Genomic DNA, 26786 nt, shown 5'->3' on the forward strand with positions numbered 1-26786 from the left:
GAGAGAGCGCGAGCGAGAGAGAGAGCGCGAGCGAGAGAGAGCGCGAGCGAGAGAGAGAGCGCGAGCGAGAGAGAGAGCGCGAGCGAGAGAGCGAGCGCGAGCGAGAGAGCGCGAGCGAGAGAGAGCGCGAGCGAGAGAGAGCGCGAGCGAGAGAGAGCGCGAGCGAGAGAGAGCGCGAGCGAGAGAGAGCGCGAGCGAGAGAGAGCGCGAGCGAGAGAGAGCGCGAGCGAGAGAGAGCGCGAGCGAGAGAGAGCGCGAGCGAGAGAGAGCGCGAGCGAGAGAGAGCGCGAGCGAGAGAGAGCGCGAGCGAGAGAGAGCGCGAGCGAGAGAGAGCGCGAGAGAGAGCGCGAGCGAGCGCGCGAGCGAGAGAGAGCGCGAGCGAGAGAGAGAGCGCGAGCGAGAGAGCGCGAGCGCGCGAGCGAGAGAGCGCGAGAGAGAGAGCGCGAGAGCGCGAGCGAGAGAGCGCGAGCGAGAGAGCGCGAGCGAGAGAGAGAGCGCGAGCGAGAGAGAGAGCGCGAGCGAGAGAGAGAGCGCGAGCGAGAGAGAGAGCGCGAGCGAGAGAGAGAGCGCGAGCGAGAGAGAGCGCGCGAGCGAGAGAGAGCGCGCGAGCGAGAGCGCGCGAGCGAGAGAGAGCGCGAGCGAGAGCGCGAGCGAGAGAGAGCGCGAGCGAGAGAGAGCGCAAGCGAGAGAGAGAGCGCAAGCGAGAGAGAGAGAGCGCGAGAGAGAGAGCGCAAGCGAGAGAGAGCGCAAGCGAGAGAGAGAGCGCAAGCGAGAGAGAGAGAGCGCAAGCGAGAGAGAGAGAGCGCAAGCGAGAGAGAGCGCAAGTGAGAGAGAGCGCGCAAGCGAGAGAGAGAGCGCAAGCGAGAGAGAGAGCGCAAGCGAGAGAGAGAGCGCAAGCGAGAGAGAGCGCGAGAGAGAGAGCGCGAGCGAGAGAGAGAGCGCGAGCGAGAGAGAGAGCGCGAGCGAGAGAGAGAGCGCGAGCGAGAGAGAGAGCGCGAGCGAGAGAGAACGCGAGCGAGAGCGCGAGCGAGCGAGAGAGAGCGCGAGCGAGAGAGCGCGAGCGAGAGAGAGAGCGCGAGCGAGAGAGAGCGCGCGAGCGAGAGAGAGAGCGCGAGCGAGAGAGAGCGCGCGAGCGAGAGAGAGCGCGAGCGAGAGAGAGAGCGCGAGCGAGAGAGAGAGCGCGAGCGAGAGAGAGAGCGCGAGCGAGAGAGAGAGCGCGAGCGAGAGAGAGCGAGCGAGCGAGAGCGAGCGAGAGAGCGCGAGCGAGAGAGAGCGCGAGCGAGAGAGAGCGCGAGCGAGAGAGAGCGCGAGCGAGAGAGAGCGCGAGCGAGAGAGAGCGCGAGCGAGAGAGAGAGAGCGCGAGCGAGAGAGAGAGAGCGCGAGCGAGAGAGAGAGAGCGCGAGCGAGAGAGAGAGAGCGCGAGCGAGAGAGCGCGAGCGAGAGAGAGAGCGCGAGCGAGAGAGAGCGCGAGCGAGAGAGCGCGAGAGAGAGCGCGAGAGAGAGCGCGAGAGAGAGAGCGCGAGAGAGAGAGCGCGAGAGAGAGAGCGCGAGAGAGAGAGCGCGAGCGAGAGAGAGCGCGAGCGAGAGAGCGCGAGCGAGCGCGAGAGAGAGAGCGCGAGCGAGAGAGAGAGCGCGAGCGAGAGAGAGCGCGAGCGAGAGAGAGCGCGAGCGAGAGAGAGCGCGAGCGCGAGCGAGAGAGCGCGAGCGCGAGCGAGAGAGCGCGCGAGCGAGAGAGAGCGCGAGCGAGAGAGAGCGCGAGCGAGAGAGAGAGCGCGAGCGAGAGAGAGCGCGAGCGAGAGAGAGCGCGAGCGAGAGAGAGCGCGAGCGAGAGAGCGCGAGAGAGAGAGCGCGAGAGAGCGCGAGAGCGCGAGCGAGAGAGCGCGAGCGAGAGAGAGCGCGAGCGAGAGAGAGAGCGCGAGCGAGAGAGAGAGCGCGAGCGAGAGCGCGCGAGCGAGAGAGCGCGAGCGAGAGAGAGCGCGAGCGAGAGAGAGCGCGAGAGCGCAAGCGAGAGAGAGCGCAAGCGAGAGAGAGAGCGCAAGCGAGAGAGAGAGAGCGCGAGAGAGAGAGCGCAAGCGAGAGAGAGCGCAAGCGAGAGAGAGAGCGCAAGCGAGAGAGAGCGCAAGCGAGAGAGAGAGAGCGCAAGCGAGAGAGAGCGCAAGCGAGAGAGAGCGCGCAAGCGAGAGAGAGAGAGCGCAAGCGAGAGAGAGAGCGCAAGCGAGAGAGAGCGCAAGCGAAAGAGAGCGCAAGCGAGAGAGAGCGCAAGCGAGAGAGAGCGCAAGCGAGAGAGCGCAAGCGAGAGAGAGAGAGAGCGAGAGAGCGCAAGCGAGAGAGCGCAAGCGAGAGAGCGAGCGCAAGCGAGAGAGAGAGAGAGCGCGCATGCGAGAGAGAGAGCGCAAGCGAGAGAGAGCGCGAGCAAGACCGCGAGAGTGGGCTACACCATTTTGCTTAGAGCTGGATGACATTTTGTTTTTCCCTGCACTACCACCAACAGCTCCATGGCAAAAACAAGCATTTTTGTTGAGTTAGACAAGTTACACCTCCCAATATTTTTCAGAACCAGTGATCGTATTTAATATACACCTGTAAAGGAGGGTCATCTGTATTATATCTTCATAGTTGCTCTATACACGTTTTGTACTGTTAGCATGTCATATTTTCAAGAAGCGACGCACATTAAAACAGTACTATCCTCACGTGGAATTTGTGCTAAATAATGCATAACCACTTGAACTAAAATAGCAGCACAAGGAATGAAAGAGATCAAGTGAAGCACAACAACCTCCCATTATATATAATCAATTACTTTCCTGGACTCCCTAAATAATGACATTGAAATTGTACAAAAGTGTTGGGATTTAACTCATTTCATGCATTATCCACACCCTCAGCATTTTGAAGACCTGGATCAAATCCCCACTTAAAACAAAATCAAAATATCCCAAGTGACTATACCAGTAAACGATACACGTTTTCAAATCCCTCCATGGCCTCGGTCCCTCCCCATCTCTGTACCCTCCTCCAGCCCCACAACCCTCCAAGATCTCTGCACTCCTCCAATTCTGGCCTCTGGAGTATCCCGATTTTAATCACTCCACCATTGGCGGCCGTGTCTTCAGCTGCCTGGGCCCCGAGCTCTGGAATTCCCTCTCCGCCTCTCTCTCCTCCTTTAAAGGCGCTCCTTAAAACCTCTCTCTTTGACCAAGCTTTTGGTCATCTGCTGTAGTATCTCCTTATGTGGCTCGGTGTCAAATTTTGTTGATAATCGCTCCCGTGAAGCGCCTCGAGGCGTTTTACTATGTTAAAGGCGATGTATAATTGCAAGTTGCTGTTGAAGATTAGAGTAACACTTGTCATTTGAGTCAAAAGCACTTGCATTTGATGTGCTTTATTGATAACTACTTCACCTTGATCAAGATGGAGGAGAGGAAAGGAATCCAGTGATTATCTGCAGTCACTGTACACCCCTTTTACTGCGTTTGCTCTTTCCTGTTCCAATGTGCATTACCTTCTATTTGTGTCTACATTCAAATCCATTTGGCATTACTTAGCCCATTTGCTCAATTGATCCAGATCTTTTCAAATGCTTTTCGCCTGAAATGTCATCTAGCCACATAGCTTGATAACATCAGCATATTTTGTAATATTGGGAACATTACTCTCCAAACCATTTATGAATATCGTAAAGCTGCTTGAACAGACCAACTCTGTCGTCACCGGTCAGAGCTTTTCCACAGATTACCTTTCCTTACCATTGTTAAGACGGTTTTAAATCCAGTTAGTTAATCGGCCTTCACCTGAACACAGACCATCCATTTTACATCAGCCACAGTAACTGTTCCAGTGCTGGCTCAACTCACTCATGCCCCAATTTTTCAACCCCTCCTCCCACTCCCACCCCCACGATGCGGTCTTTAAAAATGTGCCCGAATACACCGTGCTTTTAAAAGTGCAACGTCAAAACTGACTCTTTCCAAATCCTCTCTGTGGAAAAAATGGTCAAAAAATCCAATAACCTGACGTGCTTACTTGCAAAATCTAGGATTCCTAGGTTCTTAAAAAAATTATTTTATCAACTTGGTCCTCCTACTTTTAAAGATGTGAATCATGCTTGAATTTATGCAGCAACCTTTAATATAGTGAAACGTCGTAAGGTACTTCACAGCAGCAGAATGGGCGGGCGCAAGGCAGGAGAAGAATTAGCGGAGGTAACTGAAAGCATGATCAAGATGTAGTTTGGGAGGAGGGTCTGAAGGCGAGAAGCGAGGTAGCAAGGTTGGGGGTGGGGGGGGGGGGGGGGGGGGCGGCGGAGAGGTGTGTGCAGTGGAGTGTCAGCCAGAGTGGAGGGTTACAAAGGTTAGATGTGATAGCAGAGGACGACAGTGGGGCATGGGATTGGAGAAGTCAAGTTTGCAGAGAATGAAGGAATGTGCAAGGGTTTGATGGCAGTGGGATGAAATAAGTGTACAAGTGGGTGATGCTGCAGAAATAGGATTAGGATTTGAAGATTAGATAAAAAAGGACGGCGCGATTACGCAGAGTGTTTATCTCATCCCTGACTTTCCTTATGTTTCTGTGTACAGCAAAATGTGGTGCGCACATCAGTGTCAGGTTGTCCAATTGTGTTCCTTTTACTCACTCGACAGCCATGCAAAAGCAAAACTGAGATATTAAGAGATCCCAAGGATTTCAAAATCAGCACGTCTTAAGTAAACCTAGAGATTTAGTTCCTCCCAGAACAATGGGTAGGTACAAAAATATTTCAGTCCATGTTGCTTAACTTATGCACAAAGAAGCTGGACAAATATCCCATTGAAAATAGGATTGGAGGCTATAGGGATAGGTACAGACTGAGGTGATCAAAGACTACACAGGATACAAGAGACACATTCAACTGGCCTCAGAAGAAAATGGTTTGTGGAAGGCAGTAAGCCAGAATGGAGAAGGGGTCTTGGGGCAATTTAAAAATATGCTGGAGGTTTATGTGATTACTGCTGGAGGGGGCACTTAAGAGAATTTTCCCTCGTGTGATTGAATGGAGGGGGCAGTGTCCATAATACGGCTTATGGTCTGCCGTTTTGTGAGCCAAGTACTCTTCTTCTTCCGAGTTCTCATAGGACAGCCATCTCTCCTCATTGAATTGGGAGTGAACAACCTCTTTACTTACTGAGGGGAGATTTAATTGTGGTGTATAAAATTATGAGGGGTCTAGATAGAGTGGATAGGAAGGACCTACTTCCCTTAGCAGAGAGGTCAATAACCAGGGGCACAGATTTAAAGTAATTGGTAGAAGGATTAGAGGGGAGTTGAGGAGAACTTTTTTCACCCAGAGGGTGGTGGGGGTCTGGAACTCACTGCCTGAAAGGGTGGGAGAGGCAGAAACCCTCATCACATTTAAAAAGTACTTGGATATGCACCTGAAGTGCCGTAACCTCCAGGGCTACGGACCAAGAGCTGGACAGTGGGATTAGGCTGGAGCGCTCTTTTAGAGCCAGTACACACACGATGGGCAGAATGGCCTCCTTCTGTGCTGCAAGCGTCTATGATTCTATGAAAAATATTACATATAATAGAGCATGTCTCATGTGCAATTACATAATGGAATCGGTGTTTCCACTTAAGCAGATATTTTTCGTCCGTTTTACTTGTAAATCCAATGACATCGCTGACTACAACAAATCCTTTACTCACTCACCTGAAAGAGCATCGTAGAACTCATCATCACTCAGCACACTCTGGGGCGGGGACCCTTTGACTAACGATTGCTCAAGTTCATGGTGTTCACAGGCCAGAGTCTGTAGAGCTTCTGAAAGGATCTTGTTTTTCTCTTGTTCCTGCTCTAATCGCAGATTGCGCACCTGGGGAGAGAAGGGAGAGAGAGAAAATGAGAGCGGGGGGGAAGAGAGCGCACAATGGTGGAGAGAGGGAAGGAGGAGAGATGGAGAGAAAGAAAGAGACAGGCAGAGAGGAGAAAAGAAAGAGAGGAGGAGAGAGGGGAGATTGACGGAGATTGGCAACAGGACCAGAGGGGGACATGAGCAAACATTTTTTACGCAGCGAGTTGTTGTGATCTGGAATGCGCTGCCTGAAAGGGCGGTGGAAGCAGATTCAATAGTAACTTTCAAAAGGGAATTGGAGAAATAATTGAGGGGAAAAAATTTACAGGGCTCTGAGGAGTGGGACTAATTGGTTAGCTCTACCAAAGAACCAACACAGGCATGATGGGCTGAATGGCCTCCTTCTGTGCTGTATTAATACAAGAGAGCGAGGGGAAGAAAAGCAAGCGAAATAAAGAGCGAGAAGAGAAAGAGCGAGAGAGAGACAATGAATTGAACATATTTTAAACTTCCACATTCAAAGGATGGCGAGTCAAATCAACAGGGAACCAATCCATGAGTTTGGTGCCACAAATAGGAAAATAAATTCTATGTCTAACCATGATATGCAATCTTCACAGGCTCAACTTTCATAAAGAAAGAAACCCATAGGTTCAGTGAGCTAGCTAATACCCCAAATAAAAAAATCAGAGTCCAGGTCAACTAAAATTTCATTATTGGCCTCCCCCTACCAGCAAAGTGGTGTAATCGCAGCCCCCACTGCAGACAAGTCATCAATCGCACAACACACCTGAAATAAAGAGTAGATTGCCTTTCAAAAGCTAGGCTTTATTAACCTTAAAAAACCAGCAAGTACATGTTGAGCACCCAGTCTCAACCAAGCTGTAGAGAACTGAATTTAAGATGGCCACCACAGGTCACATGGAATCAACTGACCAATAAGTTTACAGCACGGTGGCATAGTGGTTAGCACTGTTGCCTCACAGCGCCAGGGACCCAGGTTCGAATCCAGCCTCGGGTGACTGTCTGTGTGGAGTTTGCACATTCTCCCCGTGTTTGCGTGGGTTTTCTCCGGGTGCTCCGGTTTCCTCCCACAGTCCAAAGATGTGCGGGTTAGGTTGATTGGCTATGATAAATTGACCCTTAGTGTTAGGGGGATTAAATACGTGGGGTTACGGGGATAGGGTGGGATATGTGTTGGTGTAGGGGTTACGGGGATCGGGTGGGATATGTGTCGGTGCAAGCTCGATGGGCCGAAACGGCCTCTATCTGCACTGTGGGGTTTCTGTGATATATCTCAAGGCAGGAAAACAGGCAACCAATTACAATGCTTCTTATAAAACAAGAATAATCACCACATTCACCCCTCCTTTTAAAATATACTTCAACCTAGGTAGCCTTTACAGTTTACAATTAGTTATTTATGACTAGAGCAATACATGTATAATGCCTTCAACAATTTTTAAATTTTACTATTAAATTATTAATTATTTTAAAAGTCCATTTTTAATCGGTCGATCGGATATCTTGTTCGTGTCAACCTTCTTAGCCTTGGTGGAGTTCCTTGCCCTCCCACACCAGGAGACACAGAAATATCTTCTGCAGGGAGGCTATCAATATCCCAATTATCGACGGTTTCCGGATTGGAAGTCCCATTAGAAGGTAGACTGGGAGGGTCATGAACATCCATCGGGGGCAGACTAAGAGAATTATAAGTGTCTGCAATAGGATTGGAAATGTTCGTAGTATCTGTGACGACATCAACATTATCTGAATTATGGCTATTGTTAATGTCCTCAGGAGAGGGCTGGCCACCACAAGGAGCGAAGTCTTTAACTGAAACCGTACTTTCTTTCCCATCTTGGAATCGAATGTGAGCATATTGGGAATTTGCCTCCAATAGCTCCACCTCCTCCACTAAAGGATCATACTTTGACAGTCTAACATGGCGTCGGAGCAGCACAGGTCCCTGCATAGTAAGCCATGAAGGTACCGAATATCCCGTAGTGGATCTCCGCGGATAGTTGAAGAGCCTTTCATGGGGGGTCACATTAGTAGCCGTTGAAAGCAATGATCTAATGGAATGCAGGGCATCAGGCAGTACCATTTCCCACTGTGTATTCTTAAGGTTCCGGGATGTCAAAGCCAACATAACTGCCTTCCAGATCACCCCATTGTATCGTTTGCACTGTCCATTACCCTGGGGATTATACGGGGTAGTTCTGCTAGTAGAAATTCCCCGACTCTGGAGGTATTCCTTCAACTGGGAAGACATAAAAGAACTTCCCTGATCCGAATGGATATACGCAGGCATCCCAAAGATGACAAAAAGTTGAGTCAGACATTTAATAACTGTAGCAGCTGATACATCTGCACAAGGAAAAGCAAAAGGGAACCTTGAAAACTCATCCACAACAGTAAATATATATCGATTCTGAGTCGTTGAAGGAAGAGGCCCCTTAAAATCAACGCTCAGGCGTTCAAAGGGAGAAGTAGCCTTTATAAGATGAGCTCGTTGAGGCTTAAAGAAATTCGGTTTACACCGGGCACAGACAGAGCATGACGAAGTCATCCGCTTGACGTCTTCAACTGAAAAGGGCAAATTCTTACTGCGTACGAAGTGTATCATCCTCGTAACACCAGGATGGCACAAGGCATTATGAAGATTAATAAGCGTATCTCCGTGAAGCACAGAACAATAAGCCCTCGACAGCGCATCAGCGGCAACATTATCCTTCCCCGGACGATAGACTATATCGAAATGGTAGCACGCCAACTCGATCCTCCACCTCATTATTTTATCATTCTTAATCTTTCCGAAATGTTTGACATCAAACATGAAGGACACAGATTTTTGGTCAGTTACTAACGTAAAATGTCGCCCAGATAAATAATGTCTCCATTTACGCAGTGCTTCTACTATTGCGTACGCCTCTTTCTCTATTGATGAATGTCTCTGCTCACTATTGCTCAGAGTACGTGAGAAAAAGGCCACAGGTCTTCCATTTTGGTTCAGTGTAGCCCCAATTGCAAAATCAGAAGCGTCTGTCTCAATCACAAAAGGAACCTGCTCATCAATAGAATGCACAACTGCTCCAAGGATATCCTTTTTAAGATTATCAAAACACATCCTGGCCTCCCATGATAGAGGATATGTCGTAACCCGAATAAGGGGCCGGATCTTCTGCGAGAAGTTTGCAATCCAATTAGAATAATAAGAAAACAGTCCAACAACTCGTTGCAAGGCCTTAGAATTAGTAGGGCAAGGTAAATCAATCAGTGGTCGCAACCGTTCTGGATCTGGTTTAATCTTGTTTCCCGAGATAATATACCCCAGTAAATTTACCTCGGTAGTCGAAAAGATACACTTCTCTTTATTGAAAGTTAAGCCAACTTTTTCTGCAACTTGAAGGAATCTTTCTAGATTAAAATCATGCTCCACCCTTGATTTGCCACACACCGTGATGTCATCTAAATACGAGAAGGTGTCAGAGAGAGAGTTTTCACTTATAAAAGCATCCATTGCCCGTTGAAAACAGGCGACACCGTTAGTAACACCGAATGGTACTCGGCAAAACTGGTACAGCTTTCCGCCAGCTTCAAAGGCCGTATATGGTTTGTCCCTCTTAACGATAGGAATCTGATGATAAGCACTCTTTAGGTCAATAGTGCTAAAAACCTTATATTGAGATACTTTATTGATAAGCTCATCAATCTTAGGCAGGGGGTACGTATCTAATTTAGTATACCTGTTAATAGTTTGAGAGTAGTCTATCACCATTCGCTTATGTCTCTCATTAGTGGTGACAACTACCTGTGCCCGCCAGGGCGAAAAACTAGGTTCAATGATTCCTTCCGATAAAAGACGTTGAACTTCAGAATTAATAAATTCTTTATCCTGACTGCTATACCTTCTTGACTTGGTAGCAATTGGCTTACAGTCCGGCATCAAATTGGAAAAAAGTGATAATGGAGAAATAAATAAAGAAGTTAATCCACAAATAGACAAAGGTGGCTTGGTTCCTCCGAAAGAAAGACTGAGAGACTCATGTAATTGAAGCACATCATGACCAATTAAAATGTCCGTACAGAGATTAGGCAGAACAGATAGGCGTATATCAGTATACGTATTACCTAGGAGAATTAATTTCACAAGGCAACAACCAGCTACTTGTGGAGGTGAGAGTCGTCTGAGCCATACACACCTGATAAGAAACAGGCGAAATTTTCAAACGCTTCTCCCTCACAAACTGAAGACTTATAAAGCTCTCAGTACTGCCCGTATCTATAAGGGCCTTCACTTCTAACCCATTAACTTGGGCCATAACTATAGCTTTGTTTAGGCCATGGGAAAAGGCGGCAGAAACTGATGCAATAAACGCCCTATCTAAAGGCTGAATGGTCGCAGAGGAGGCAACCGATTTGCAAACACGTGCATAATGACCTCCCTTGCCGCATTTACTACACACAGCCTCCCGGGCAGAGCACTTCAGACGGGGGTGCCGGGCGTTCCCGCAAAAATAACACTTCTGAATCCTAGAGGCAACAGCTGCCGAAGTAGAAACTGTTTCGGAATCTGGTAAACCACTCCTATTAAATCCACGTAGCTCCCTCTCATCCGGAACTGCAGAAACCACGGTCGCAGGCCGATCAAAAAGAGCATAAGAATCCGAACTTCTCTGAGCCAAATCCAATGTAAAGGCTTGCTCAAAAGCACTAAGATCCAAGGTCTTATTTTCTAATAACCGCTGACGAATTGATCTAGACAGTAATCCATTAATAAATGCATCCCGTACCGACTCTTCCTTATGTTCTTCTGCAGACACGGCCTTATAATTACAGTTAGCACCAAGGCGCCGGAGTGCTTGTAAATAAGCATCCAAGGATTCTCCCGCCTGCTGCCTACGGGCAGATAAAAGGTGGCGTGCAAATACCTCATTTTTGGGTTTAACAAAAAAAAATTCCAACGTAGCAATAGCCAATTCATAAGTTTCACAGTCCAAAATATACTTATACACATCCGGAGCAATGTAGTTGATTAGTATATCCAACTTATTTAGAGATTGCTGATCCAACACACCCAAAAAGTTTTTAAATGTACGATACCAATGTTTCCATTGATCATCCACTCCTGCAGAATTAGGGTCAGCATTAAATCGTTCCGGTCGAAGATATCGTTCCATTATAGCAAAAGGTTAATAAATTGAAATAAAGAGTAGATTGCCTTTCAAAAGCTGGGCTTTATTAACCTTAAAAAACCAGCAAGTACATGTTGAGCACCCAGTCTCAACCAAGCTGTAGAGAACTGAATTTAAGATGGCCACCACAGGTCACATGGAATCAACTGACCATTAAGTTTACAGCATATATCTCAAGGCAGGAAAACAGGCAACCAATTACAATGCTTCTTATAAAACAAGAATAATCACCACAACACCCCAGAGACAAAGGCAGCCAAGATGAAATAAAGAAAGACGATAGCAAAATACTGCAGATGTTGGAAATCCGAAATAACAGAAAATGCTGGAAAAACTCAGCAGGTCAGGCAACATCCGTGGAGAGAAATTTGAGTTGACGTTTCGGGTCGAACCCTTCTTCAAAACTGGAAAGAAAAGAAAACAGATCGAAGGCAGGGCTGCGATCGGACAAAAGAAGTGAAAGAGACAAAAGTAAAAGAGCTAGATGTGATGGTAATAGGCTGAGATTAGGTGTAAAGTGTACTGGCAGGGCAAGAGATAGCTGCCAGGTGTGAGAGAGAAACAAAAGGAAAGGGGGGTGGGGGGGAAAAGGAGTGGAAAAATTACAAGAAAAAATGTGTAATAGGGGCCGAGGTTATGATCTGAAGAAAGGGGAGGCCAGCTTTGAACGGAGAAGTACCAAGTCCCATTAGGCTTCATAAAAGGTGTAAAATGATGCACATTACCTGCAAGGCAGCGGCAGGTAATAATTAAAAGAAACCCATGATGCAGTCATAACACGAGCAGAATGAACCTCTCTCCACATAACCTCGGCCCCCTACACTGTTCCAATGAAGCTCAACGTAAGCTCGAGGAACAGCACCTCATCTTTCGATTAGGCACTTTCCAGCCTTCCGGACTCAACATAGAGTACAACAATTTCAATGAATCACGAATGACCACCAAATTAAATTGTCACAATGGTCAATGCTTTTGGTTCTATCAATATAGTCATTTCCCAAGAAATTAAACGAGTGTCTGTAATCCAAGATTCAGTTTCTAGGTTGGCATTACTCACTGGTTTCATTTTGCAGGTGCCATTCCTGAGCACAAATGCCATTCACAGCTCTTCAACTGAATTCCTTACTAGAGGGAGATGATTGGCAGCCATTGCAGCAGCTTACGCACTAGGCAATAGACCCTGACGGAATAATAAATCCAAATATGTAAGGATAATCAGAATATCAATAAGGGGAACTGATGGGGGTAGAGAGAGAGAGAGAGAGAGAGAGAAACTATTTCTGCTGGTTGGGGAGTCTAGGACTAGGGGGCAGAGTCTAAAAAATCAGGGCCAGGCCTTTCAGGAGTGAAATTAGGAAACACTTCTACACACAAAGGGTGGTAGAAGTTTGGAACTCTCTTCCGCAAACAGCAGTTGATGCTGGGTCAATTTTGTTAACCAAAGGTGTTATGGGATATGGGTCAAAGACAGGTGTATGGAGTTAGGTCGCAGATCAGCCCTGATCTCATTGAATGGCGGAACAGGTTCGAGGGGCTAAATGGCCTCCTCCTGTTCCGATCATCTGTCTCACCAATCAGTTTAAATTTTTTTTGAGGCAGTCACGAGGTTGGCAGATACAGATAGCTCAGAGAAACATTGTGCATCTTGATTTCCAAAAAGCCTTTGACAATAGGCTAGCAGGTAAGGTGGAGGCCAGTGGAATTAGCAGACATCTTAGGTGGGTAAGAAACTGGTTGCATTTTCAGACAGAAGGTAGTTACCAATGATAGTCTTTCTGCGTGGGGCCTCATTACTTGTGGAGTCCGACAAGGATTTAAAAAAACTATTTATTCATTCACGGGATGTGGGCATCGCTGGCAAGGCCAACATTTATTACCCATCACTAATTGCCCTTGAGAAGGTGGTGGGGAGCCGCCTTCTTGAACCGCTGCAGTCCGTGCGGTGAAGGTGCTCCCACAGTGCTGTTAAGTAAGGAGTTCCAGGATGTCGACCCAGCGACATTGAAGGAACAGTGACATACAAAAACATAATAAATAGGAGGAGTCGGCCATACAGCCCCTCGAGCCTGCTCCGCCATTCAATAAGATCATGGCTGATCTTCTACCGCAACTCCACTTTCCTGCCCGATCCCCGTATTCCCTAGATTCCCCTAGAGTCCAAAAATCTATCGATCTCAGCCTTGAATATACTCAAAAGACTGAGCCTCCACAGCCCTCTGGGTTAGAGAATTCCAAAGATTTACAATCCTGAGTGAAGAAATTTCTCATCTCAGTCCTAAATGGCCGACCCCTTATCCTGAGACTATGACCCCTAGTTCTAGACTCTCCAGCCAGGGGGAAACATCCTCTCAGCATCTACCCTGTTAAGCCCTCGAAGAATCTTGTATGTTTCAATGAGATCACCTCTCATTCTTCTAAACTCCAAAGAGTATCGGCCCAATCTACACAATCTCTCCTCATAGGACAACCCGCCCATCCCAGGAATCAATCTTGTGAACCTTTGTTGCACCGCCTCCAAGGCAAGTATATCCTTCCTTAGGCAACCAGACCAAAACTGTGCATAGTAGTCCAGGTGTGGTCTCACCAAAGCCCTATATAATTGCAGCAAGACTTCCTTACTCTTATACACCAACCTCCTTACATTAAAGGCAAACATATCATTTGCCTTCCTAATTTCTTGCTATAGCTGCATGTTAACTTTCTGTGATTCGTGTACAAAGACACCCAAATCCCTCTGCATACCAACATTTTCCAAGTCAGCATGGTGTGTGACTTGGGGGTGGTGGTGTTCCCATGCGCCTGCTGCCCTTGCCCTTCTACCCAATAGAGGTCGCGGGTTTGGGAGGTGCTGCCGAAGAAGCCTTGGTGAGTTGCTGCAGTGCATCTTGTAGATGGCACACACTGTAGCCACAGTGCGCCGGTGGTGGAGGGAGTGAATGTTTAAAGTGGTGGATGGGGTGCCGATCAAACCAACTACTTTTTCCTGGATGGTGTTGGAGCTGCACCCATCTAGGCAAGTGGAGAGTATTCCATCATACACTCCTTACTTGTGCCTTGTAGATGGTGGAAAGGCTTTGGGGAGTCAGGAGGTGAGACACTCACTGCAGAATACCCAGCCTCTGACCTGCTCTTGTAGCCACAGTATGTGTGTGGCTGGTTCAGATTAGTGTTACTACCGCTGCACTTCATCTTTATAGAATCATACAGCATAGAAAAGGGCCAGTCGGCCCAGTGAGCCTGCGCTGACTCCTTGAAAGAACTCTCCAATTAGTCCCACGCCCCCTGCTCTTTCCCCAACGCCCTGCATGATCTGGATGAAACCGTCGGGGAAACCGATCACGTTTGCAGATGATGCAAAGGTACGGGCGGCTGTAAGGATTTAGATGGGAATAGAAGATTATAAGGCGGCCTAGATGTGATGGAGGGATGGGCCCACACCTGGCAGATACCTTTCAATATGGATAAATGTAGTCTAATACACATGGGTAGGGACATTACCAAGAAACATTACTTGCTCAAGGCTGCTGAGCGACAGAAGGACCCGAGGTTTATAATCTTTAATGGTCCACGACTAGTGTGAGCCTATTGCAGTCCTCACCCTAAATACAAAAGAAACACTATACTGTTTCTGTACAAGACAACGGTTAGGCCCTATGTAGACTACTGTGGCCCCCTTTTGCTCCCCTGTCGTGGCGGGTGATAGAGGCAATGGAAAAGGTTTTAGGAGGAGGACCAGTGGATTGATATCTAGTTTAAAGGCCCCCCGTTACAATAGGATGGGAGCGCTGAAGATTTTTACTCCAGAAAAGCGTAGGCTTCGAGGCAACTTGATTGAGGATTACATGGAAACGTTCAGATTTGGTCTAAAGGCTACGGGAAGACCAGGGAACATGAGTACAAGTAGTGTAAGCATAGAACTGGGTCAGATGCCAGGAGCTGCTTCTTTCTTTGCGGAATCGTCAACCTCCGGAACAAGTTGCTGGCACGGGCAGCGAGTGTGGATTATGATGGCCTGAAATAGTCCAGCCTTCACGATCACGGGGACAGCCACTGCCACCACCCCTGGGGGGGTCAGTAACAGCGAATACTGGGCATTTAATTTTGAAATAATTATTACTGTCCATAATACTGGATAAAATTATTGAGCACTTGACTGCAAAAGGACATAGATGGGTTAAAGCAGGTTAGGCAGATGGGTGGCAGAAACAGTTCAATGTCAGAAAATATTAAGTAAGGCATTTTAGAAATAAGAACAGGGAAATTAAGTAACAGCTTAAATGGGAAGATTTTTAATTAAGTAGAGGAGCAGAGTGACCTGTGTATACACAGGTTATTGAATGGTTACAGTACAAATACACATAAACATATGAAAAATGAAGGACAGGAAAAGATCTACTGGTCCATCCAGCCTGTCCCATAAGAACATAAGAAATAGGAGCAGGAGTCGGCCATACGGCCCCTCGAGCCTGCTCGCCATTCAATATGATGGCTGATCATCGACCTCAACTCCACTTTCCCTCCCGATGTCCCTTAGAGTCCAAGAATCTATCGATCTCAGCCTTGAATATACTCAACAACTCAGCATCCACAGCCCTCTGGGGTAGAGAATTCCAAAGATTCACCACCCTGAGTAAAGAAATTCCTCCTCATCTCAGTCTTAAATGACCGACCCCTTATCCTGAGACTATGCCTCCTGGTTCTAGACTCTCCAGCCAGGGGGAAACAACCCCTCAGCATCTACCCCATCAATCCCCGTCAGAATCTTACATGTTTCAATGAGATCACCTCTCATTCTTCTAAACTCCAGAGAGTATCGGCCCATTCTACTCAATCTCTCCTCATAGGACAGTCCTCTCATCCCAGGAATCAATCTAGTGAACCTTCGTTGCACCGCCTCCAAGGCAAGTATATCCTTCCTTAGATAAGGAGACCAAAACTGTGCACGGTACTCCGGGTGTGGTCTCACCAAGGCCCTGTACAACTGTAGCAAGACTTCCTTACTCTTATACCCCAACCCCCTTGCAATAAAGGCCAACATGCCATTTGCCTTCCTTATTGCTTTCTGTACCTGCACGCTAGCTTTCTGTGTTTCTTGCACAAGGACACCCAAATCTCTCTGAACACAGAAAGTTTCTCACCATTTAAAAAATATAGTTTTTCTATTCTTCCTACAAAGTGAATAATAACCTCATATGGTTGTGATGCCTGGTGCATAGTAGATAACGCCATTAAAAGGCAAACAGATCCTGGTTTTGAACCATTACAGAAACAAGAAGCTAATCTACAGGCCTCAGTTAGGTTGCAGTTGGAGTATCGTTTAGTTGGTAACACCCCCCGAGGGATGATACAAAAACGATGGAAAAGGTGCACCATATCCTTCTAGAATGTCTGGAGCAATTGTCCCCTTTAAGCTGCGCAGCCTCGCAGCGCTTCAGGGATCCCGCGCAGCTGTATTTTGAATGGCCTGTGCGGCAAAGTACAGGGAACATTGGTTATGAGAGTTAAAAGGGCTAAAATAAGGGAATTGAGGAACCGAGCATATATCCAATGTACATGTCCCATAGGGAAGTATGGTGGAATGTGGTCAAATGGTCAAACTGTCAGTTGCTACCTGAATAATGTGCACAAACCGTCAGCTACTACTTGCATAATGTGGTCAAATGGTCAAACTGTCAGTTGCTACTTGAATAATGTGCACAAACCGTCAGCTACTACTTGAATAATGTGGTCAAATGGTCAAACTGTCAGTTGCTACTTGAATAATGTGCACAAACCGTTAGCTACCAATTGAGGAATGTGGTAAAGATAACATTTGGGGTCACAGGACTATGTAACAGTCAAAATGTGCACACGGGTCACAAGAATTTGCACCCGAAATCAACTGTATGATGCAAGCCACGACTTAGAACAAAAAACTGTATATAAGGCAGGGGATCTTAGCGATCGGAGAGCATTTGTCCCAGATGAGTGTCTCCCCTGTCAACTTGTAAATAAAGTTGCTATACTGAACGAACCTCCGGACTCCGAGTGATTGATTGGGAATAAGACAGACGTCGACCCTTTATATCAGAGGGTCCGTCTCGGTGAGAAGAAGCTCTCCCGGTTTACCCTTACAGGTTACAAGGTATCAAAGGTCATCATTCTGACGAAATTAGGGTTTTTTAAACACTGAATTGGAGAAGGTTAAGGGTTGGTCCTCAAGATTATGAACGATTGCAAGAAGACGATTAGCGATGAGCAAAGAACTTGCATTTATAGAACATCTTTCACAGAAAGTGCTTCTCAACCAATTAATTATTTTTGAAATGTAGGCACCGCTCTGTAGCTAGTTTCCACTGGTTGGCAAGACAGTAACTAGCAGGCACAGAGATAATAACCACAAGAAGAATTAAAGGGAAGTTAGAAAACATTTCTTTACACAGAGGATGATTGACCTTTAGAATTCTCTGTGACAAACGTTTTTGAAACAGAGTCCTTAAAAAAAGGTTAATTAGATTAGACGCTTCAAAAATATTAAAGGAGGTAGCGGGAGCGAGCAAGGAGAGTGGAATTAGATGGCAGTGGAGGAAAACGCCGGCGCAGATTTGATTTGCCAAACGGCCCTTTGCTGTGCAATAGCTTTAAACTGTTCTATGACTCCAAGCTAAGAGTACAGTGAAACATTCAAAATCAGCAGAGGCCAGCACTGGGAGCATCTTTCAGAACGATATGTGATCAGCACTATTTGATGCAGGCAACATTTGTTAAAAATCAGCAACAGATAGAACCGGTTATGGCCAATAAATATTGGGGCTGAGCAAGAGGTTCTGACGAAAGGTCACCGACCCGAAACGTTAGCTCTGTTTCTCTCGCCACAGATGCTGCCTGACCTGCTGTGTGTTGCCAACATTTTCTGTTTATATTTCAGATTTCCAGCATCCGCAGTATTTTGCTTTTGAACACAGGTGTGTGTTTCGCCTGGGATCGATGTCACACGTGGATCTCTCAATTGGTTGTTTCTAACATTTAATAATTCAATGGGTCCCAACTATTAGAACTATAAATTTCAGAACCAGCAGGAAGAGTTACTGAGAAACTTGTAGTGCGGTGTGCAATTTGCTCCACCTGATGGCACAGTAACATAGAAACATAGAAGATAGGAGCAGGAGTAGGCCATTCGGCCCCTCGAGCCTGCTCCGCCATTCAATGAGATCATGGCTGATCATCCAAATTCAGTACCCGGTCCCTGCTTTCTCCCCATATCCCTTGATCCCTTTAGCCTTAAGAAATATTTCCAACTCCTTCTTGAATATATTTAATGTATTGGCCTCTACTGCCTTCTGTGGTAGAGAATTCCACAGGTTCACCACTCTCTGGGTGAAGAAATTCCTCCTCATCTCTGTCCTAAATGGCCTACCCCTTATCCTTAGGCTGTGACCCCTGGTTCTGGACTCCCCGACCATCGGGAATATCCTTCCTGCATCTAGTCTGTCCAGTCCTGTCAGAATGTTATAAGTTTCAATGAGATCCCCTCTCATTCTTCTAAACTCCAGCGAGTACAAGCCCAATCGACCCAATCTCTCCTCATACGTCATTCCTGCCATCCCAGGTATCAGCCTGGTGAATCTTCGCTGAACTCCCTCCATGGCAAGAACATCCCTCCTCAGATAAGGCGATCAAAACTGCACACAATTATCAAGGTGTGGTCTCACCAAGGCCCTATACAACTGCAGCAAGACATCCTTGTTCCTGTACTCAAACCCTCTTGCTACGAAGGTCAACATGCCATGTGCCTATTAACTGCCTGCTGCACCTGCATGCTTACCTTCAGCGACTGGTGCACAAGGACACCAAGGTCTCATTGCACTTCCCCTTCTCCCAATCTACTGCCATTCAGATAATAATCTGCCTTCCTGTTTTTGCCACCAAAGTGGATAACCTCACATTTATGCACGTTATATTGCATCTGCCATGCTTTTGCCCAATCACCCAACCTGTAACAAGAGACAACACAATAAAGAACTAAAAAAGGTCTTTCTTACAAAGGCAATATACTGCGGATGCTGGAAATCTGAAATATAAACAGAAAATGCTGGAAATACTCAGCAGCACCTGTGGAGAGAGGAATAGGGTTAACGTTTCAGGTCGATGACCTTTCGTCAGAAGGTCTTTCAGGTGTCTGCCAGTGGTACCATCAAGTCACTCTTGGTGGTGGACATTGAGGTGTCCCCACCCACTGTGAGTCCTTGCTGCCCTCGGAGCTTCCTCCCAGGGAGGTTCAGTACAGAGGAGCCCTGATTCATCAGTTGAAAGGGACAGAGCTGTAATTGATGAGCAGGAGTTTTCCTTGACCTTGCCAGCTCCAAGATTTCCAGGGGTCCCGCGCAGCCAGTGAGCCGCCTTTTTAATTTTTTTTTTTTTTTTTAAATCACGCATGTGGGGAATTTTGAATGGGCTGCGCTGCCCGTTAAAGGAGCTGCGCAGGCCAAAAAAAATTACAGGGAAAATTGGTCGGCTCCCTTCCCTGTAGGACATTAGTGAAGATTTTTTTTTTAAACAATCCCGAAGCTTTCACGGTAATGTTTCTGCGGATCGTCCGCAAATTACGCTTTACTGAACTCAATTTCACAACTTCCCAATTTTTAGGAATTCAGAATTCGATTGTAAAACAATACTTTCCAAAATTGAAATGGCTTCATTTTGTGGCTAATAATTTTTTAACATTTGTAAGAATAAGCCATTTGCTCCAAGAATTTGCTATAACTTGGACCAAACTTAAAAAGTTGACCAAATTTAATATACCAGCATGCTTCGAGAGGCTGAGTGGTTGGTTCCTGTGGGAACTTTGTACGAAAGCTGTTAATCAGATAAGGGAGCAACAGACCCGGCGCAGGAACGAACGGTTGGGCGTTACAAAGACAGGAACATCTTCAGGCAAGTGGTGTGAAGGGCTTTGGGGCCCACTGATGAGGAAAACAACCGCCGACCATCTGTCACACGGTTTGCGACACATACGCACCGAGGAGCCTGCCCAGGTTTTTTGGGTATAAGAGATGCTGTTTTAAGACACTCGGGGCGGCTGCAGTCAGGGGAGGCAACTTGGTCTAAGAAAGAATATAATTGCCACAGAGGGAGTGCAGCGAAGGTTCACCAGACTGACTCCTGGGATGGGAGGACTGTCGTATGAGAGATTGGGTCGACTAGGCCTGTATTCAGTAGAGTTTAGAAGAATGAGAGGGGATCTCATTGAAAGGTATAAAATTCTGACAGGGCTAGACAGACTGGCTGCAGGGTGGAGGTTTCCCCTGGCTGGGGGGTCTAGAACGAGGGGTCACAGTCTCAGGATACTGGGTAGGACATTTAGGACTGAGATGAGGAGAAATTTCTTCACTCAGAGGGTGGTGAACCTGTGGAATTCTCTACCACAGAAGGCTGTGGAGGCCAAGTCACTGAATATATTTAAGAAGGAGATAGATAGATTTCTAGACCCAAAATGCATTAAGGGGTATGGGAAGAGTATTGAGATAGAGGATCAGCCATGATCATATTGAATAGCAGTGCAGGCTCGAAGGGCCAAATGGCCTCCCCCTGCTCCTATTTTTCTATGTTTCTATGGTCAGTTGCCAGTTAAAGTTGTACGTCTAGCCATCGCCGAACTGACCACTCGCTGGTGTTAGTGTTGGCTTATAATCGTTTGAGCTTAAAAGTAAAGGAATAAACCTGTGTGTGCTTAGATATAATCGTGAGTATTATATGCAACAGTTTTGTGTGAGCTTATTTGTAACCTCTTGCTGATTTTAAGTAAAAAGAAAGTTAATTCTCGAAGCCTTGTGTTTGAATGGGTCTGAACTTTGGAAACTGTTGGACGGATTAAAGGACAAGGGTGAATTTAAACATCTTACACATTGTAGTAGATTATAGATGTAACCGAAGTTCTTCTCATTAGCTACAACAGTCTACTGTACTATCAGTACTGTCCTTGTACAGCCTACTATGAAATGAACTCCACCTAGTGGCTTGCAAAGAGAATCGATTAAATTCAACACACATATGCAAGTAGGTAAAAGTGACTTACAGCACAAACACTCGAGACTCGTACCCCAAACCATCAGTACGATTACATGTTGGGTCCAACGCAATAAAAACTGTGGGGGCGCGAGAGAAGAGATGAGTTCGAGAAAGTGAGATACTGGTTGTCGAGAATCTGTCAATTTCCTCTTATACCTCTTCTTCAATCCAATTATTTTGGTGATTGTAACCCTATGTATAATAAAGTAGGCATAGTATATACAGCACAGAAACAAGCCATTCGGCCCAACCAGTCTATGTCGGTGTTTATGCTCCACTCGGGCCTCCTCCCATCTTTCCTCATCTAACTATCAGCATAAACCTCCATTCACTTCTCCTTCATTTGCTTATCTAATCGCCCCTTAAATGCATCGATACTATTCGCCTCAACCACTCCCTGTGGTAGCGAGTTCCACATTCTCACCACTCTCTGGGTAAAGAAGTTTCTTCTGAATTCCCCATTTGATTTTTTGGTGACTATCTTATATTGATGGCCTCTAGTTTTACTCTTCCCCACAAGTGGAAACACTCCCTGTGTCTATCAAAACCTTTCATGATTTTAGAGACCTCTTTTAGGTCACCCCTCAGCCTTCGCTTTTCAAGAGAAAAGAGCCCAGCCTTTCTCCCCAGTTTCATTCCACCCAAAATTCTGCCCAGTCGTGTCAGAGAAGAGGAATAGTTGAAATAAAAATCAGTAAGTGTGTGTGTATATGCATGTGTGCGCGCAAAAGAGAGAGACAGAGATAAAGAGAGAAGAGAAAGAACGAGAGCGCGAGAAAACGAGAGAGAGAGAACGAGAACCACACACACACACACAAACTGAGCCAGACTGACACTAAAGATTGACACCAGTAATTTCCACAGGGTTCTCCTGCCGGAAGTTTGGGGGACACCCCTGAAAAACAGCATAAACGGCCACTTCCGCTGAGGGGGTCTTGAGAAGCGGAAGGTCAGGGAATTCCTATGGAAATTCTACCCAGAAGTTTTTGGTCTTAAAGACAGAATGGATTTTTGTAACTCAGATGAAAAGAATTAACTTCAAACAGAAAGCTGTTTGAGATAACGGAGAACGGAATAAAAATCAGAAAATGGACAAGTGCGGCGACAGCAAGTTATTTTTAAAAAGCTTTCTTTTTTTTTTAAATTCATGGGCGTTGCTGGAAAGGCCGGTATTTATTGCCCATCTCTAATTGCCCCTCGAGAAGATGGTGGTGAACCGCCGCCTTGAACCTAGCAGTTTGGTACAACCGAGTGACTCGCTCAGCCATTTCAGAGGGCAGTTAAGAACAACCATTTGCTGTGGGTCTGGAGTCACATATCGACCAGACCGGGTAAGGGCGGCAGATTTCCTTCCCTAAAAGGATGGGTTTTTACGCCAATCCGGTAGTTTCATGGTCACCATTACTGATACTAGCTTTTTAATTCCAGATTTATTTAATTGAATTTAAATTCCCCAGCTGGGATTTGAACTCATGTCTCAGGATCATTAATCCAGGCCTCTGGATTACTAGTCCAGTAATCTAACCGCTATGCTACCGTACCCGACAATCTATATATTGCCTTTGATGTAGGAAAACTTCCCAAAGCGCTTCACAGAAGCGTAGACAAATATCAACGCTGAGCTCAAGGAGGTGATCATCAAACTGTACTTTGCTACAGAGAGCCATAGACCAGCCCCCAGCCCCCGCCCCGTTTAAAAACGGGCAGTGGCTTAGATCAGCCGAAAAGTGAAAACCATTAACGCCAATTTGAAACTGGTTATGGTGTTTTAAACGCTCAGTTTATTTTGGGTAGAAACAGCTGTGCTTACTCACATTAGCACCTCCTTTAGGTGCACTGATGCGAGAACAAGTAAACAGCATCTCATTTAAGCACAGTGAAGCAGGAACAATCAAAGAAATGAGTTAAATAAAGCTATTGTAGTTGCATTGTGTGGTAAACCACTGTTTGTATTCCTGTTTGTCCTGTTTGTATTCCACTGTGTACATGCCTGGACATGCCTCGGCTGACTCCTCCCACAGGTCCTAGTATAAAGGTGACTGCTCCCCAGCCCTTAGTATCATGGACCGGTCGACCACGCGAGGCAGACCTCCATTCTGTTGTTAATAAAAGCCTTTAGTTACTCTTCTAACTCTCAGTCTTTTATGAGTAATTGATAGCGCATCACATTGCAGGCGGTATTGTTTGGTTTCTTCGACGGTGATCTACAGTATATTTAACAGGTCATAAGGACGTGAGACGGCGTCAATAGAAATCTCTGTTAGTTAACAGATTCCTTTGTGTTTCTCCTTTGCCTGTTCTCTCACCTGGGAATAAAAAGCAAGGATTGTTGTGCATTACCTAATTGAATAGGTAAAGTATCAAGACAGGTGACGGTGCAGGGGACAAGAGAGAACCATGGCAGGAGACAATCTGGTTACGACTGAATAATTGTGGAATCGAGCGAGGACAGTCCTACTGACCTGGACAATGGAGGAGCGGCGTTGCAGGAGGTTGACTATGTCAGAACTCAAGGAGTGGAGATGCCGGAGTTGGACTGGGGTGGACAAATGTATGTGATTTCAAATAAAGCTGTTGGACTATAACCTGGTGTTGTGTGACTTCTTACATTTGTAGAACTCAAGGAGGACGAGGAGGGAGTGTGTTCCATGGTCACAGCCACATAGGATGCAAGTTCTGAGTTTGATTAGGGCCATTTCAATGCTCCGACTTGAGCCATTTAAACACAAACAGCTGCTTTATAATAAACTCACTCATCCTTGAAAGTGGATAGCGACATGGTAATAACTCTCAGGTGCTCGAAAGAGGTTCGATTCCAAATGTTTATGAAATCCGCCCATTTTCCCCCGGAGATTCCACAGGTACCCTCATGAGAGACGCATGAAGTACAGATGGCATAGCAGCTCCATACATACTCTCCAAGATCTCAGGGGGAAAAGCGAGCCAAGCGTCGAGTAGCAAACCAGGCTGATCGGATTTGTTTTTTTTTTGTGTTAATGGGCAGCACAGAAACAGGCCATTCGGCCCAACAGGTCCAGCCTCCACAAGAGCCTCCTCCCCCTATCAGCATAACCTTCTATCCCTTTCGCCCTCGTGTACTTATCTAGCTTCCCTTTAAATGCATCACTGAAGAAGAGTACGTTTGCAGAGGCAGGTTGGAGTGAGGCCATGGTGGGATTCGTAGATACAGATGAGTATTTTAAATTGTATGCATTGGAAACAAGTTGGTTAAGATCAGCAAAGACAGGAATGATGGATGAATGAGACTGGAGAGGGTGCAGAGAAGATTTACAAGGATGATACCAGAAATGCGAGGCTACACATATCAGGAAAGGATGAACAGGCTGGGTCTCTTTTCTCTTGAAAAGAGAAGGCTGAGGGGTGACCTAATAGAGGTCTTATGAAAGGTTTTGATAGAGAGGATAGAGAGAGTGTTTCCACTTGTGGGGAAGAGCAAAACTAGAGGCCATCAATATAAGAGAGTCACCAAGAAATCCAATAGGGAATTCAGAAGAAACTTCCTTACCCAGAGAGTGGTGAGAATGTGGAACTCGCTCCCACAGGGAGTGGTTGAAGCAAATAGTATAGAGGCATTTAAAGGGAGGCGAGACAAGCATATGAGGGAGAAGGGACTCGAGGGTTACGCTGATAGATTTAGATGAGGAAAGACGGGAGGAGGCTCGAGTGGAGCATAAACGCTGGCATGGACTGGTTGGGCCGAATGGCCTGTTTCTGTGCCGTATATCCTGTGTAATCCGATGTGTGCGGGGTATAGGAAATGGGTGGCTGAGTTTTGAATAAATTGGAGACTATGGACGGTGTAAAATGGGAGGCTACTGAAAAAATAAATTTAAAAAGTGGGAATAAGCGTTCTGTCTTCAGTACGGGAGGTGGGGCGGCCGGAAGGGGAGTGGGGCGGCCGGAAGGGGAGTGGGGCGGCCGGAAGGAGAGTGGGGCGGCCGGAAGGAGAGTGGGGCGGCCGGAAGGAGAGTGGGGCGGCCGGAAGGAGAGTGGGGCGGCCGGAAGGAGAGTGGGGCGGCCGGAAGGAGAGTGGGGCGGCCGGAAGGAGAGTGGGGCGGCCGGAAGGAGAGTGGGGCGGCCGGAAGGAGAGTGGGGCGGCCGGAAGGAGAGTGGGGCGGCCGGAAGGAGAGTGGGGCGGCCGGAAGGAGAGTGGGGCGGCCGGAAGGAGAGTGGGGCGGCCGGAAGGAGAGTGGGGCGGCAGGAAGGAGAGTGGGGCGGCAGGAAGGAGAGTGGGGCGGCAGGAAGGAGAGTGGGGCGGCAGGAAGGACAGTGGGGCGGCAGGAAGGAGAGTGGGGCGGCAGGAAGGAGAGTGGGGCGGCAGGAAGGAGAGTGGGGCGGCAGGAAGGAGAGTGGGGCGGCAGGAAGGATAGCAATGTGTTTTTTCATAAAACCAAGGTGAATGTGAACAGTCTTGGAAAGGATGTGGGAGTAATAGAATATTGTTCTCTTCCTCCTTCCTGTTCTAATATTTATCAAAATAGGTCACCACACAGATGATATTATCTTCTTCTTCTTAGGCAGTCCCTCGGAACCGAGGATGATTTGCTTCCACGTTAACAATGAGTCCTCAGGTGACTGATGAGTCCAATGCGGGACCGACAGTCTCTGTCACAGGTGGGGCAGACGGTGGTTGAAGGGGCGGGTGGCTGAGGTGCTTGGGTTGACGTGCGCTCCTTGCGCTTGGCTTCCGCGCGCTCCTTGCGCTTGGCTTCCGCTTGCTCCCGGTGAAGAGACTCGAGGTGTTCAGCGCCTTCCTGGATGCTGCTCCTCCACTTTGTGCGGCCTTGGGCCAGGGATTCCCAGGCGTCAGTGGGGATGTTGCACTTTTTCAAGGCGGCTTTGAGGGTGTCCTTGAAGCGTTTCCTCTGCCCACCTGGGGCTCTCTTGCCGTGTCGGAGCTCCGAGTAGAGCGCTTGTTTTGGGAGTCTCGTATCGGGCATGCGGACAATGTAATTTAAACAACTTGCAAATACAGGTAGACTATCCTTTATCCGAAAACCTCGGGACCAGCCGTGTTTCGGTTTTCGGAAAATTTCGGATTTCAGAAGGTATTTTATAAGACTGGGAAATTTGTCGGGGGTGGGGGTCGTCGGCGGGGGGTCGTCGGCGGGGGTCAGGGTCGTGCGCACGACTTACGCTGACCCTCTGCTCAGCGTAAGTCGTGCGCCACTCTGGTCATGTTGTGCGCACGACTTACGCTGAACGAGAAAACCTTCGGTTTTTAGAGGGTTTCGGAAGTTCGGATAAAGGGTAGTGTACCTGTACAGACAAAGGATTAGATTTAGACACCCGTGCATGCTACAATTGGCTGCACTTGGACACGTGTTGTATTGTACCTTGTGGCAGTCTCTACTTCTGCAGTGCCTTCTTTCGATGTTAGTACATGCAACATCATTTTTAGTTCAGTCCATACTAGAGTGAAGTTCTGATCGAATTATTAGAATTTGGCGCAGAGCACGTAACTTAAAAGCACTGCTTTTGGACCGACAAGTCCCTTTAATGAACTCAGAAGTCAGGTTATTTTTGCCGAATAATTTTACTAAAGCGTTAAGTCGCCAAAAAGGTTACCACACACAGCCTGCGAGTTCGGACGAAAGGTCAATGAGCTGAAACGTTAGCTGTTTCTCTCTCTCTCGCCCCACGGATGCTGCCTGACCGCTCGAGTATTTCCAGCATTTTCTGCTTA

General features: G+C 47.1%; 1 protein-coding gene across 5 annotated transcripts in view; it reads right to left on the reverse strand.

The window, feature by feature from the left end:
• osbpl1a (oxysterol binding protein-like 1A) overlaps positions 1 to 26786 on the reverse strand; it is a 255127-nt gene that overhangs the window by 110962 nt on the left and 117379 nt on the right. For all 5 annotated transcript variants that reach the window (XM_085992230.1, XM_085992229.1, XM_085992232.1 and 2 more), the window contains one exon: positions 5693 to 5855. In XM_085992230.1, the coding sequence (XP_085848356.1) occupies positions 5693 to 5855 (163 nt within the window). The remainder of the gene's footprint in view (positions 1 to 5692; positions 5856 to 26786) is intronic.

This window comes from Somniosus microcephalus, chromosome 7 (assembly GCF_052327205.1).
Source record: "Somniosus microcephalus isolate GS21.2 chromosome 7, FLI_Smic_1.0, whole genome shotgun sequence".
Lineage (NCBI taxonomy): Eukaryota > Metazoa > Chordata > Chondrichthyes > Squaliformes > Somniosidae > Somniosus > Somniosus microcephalus.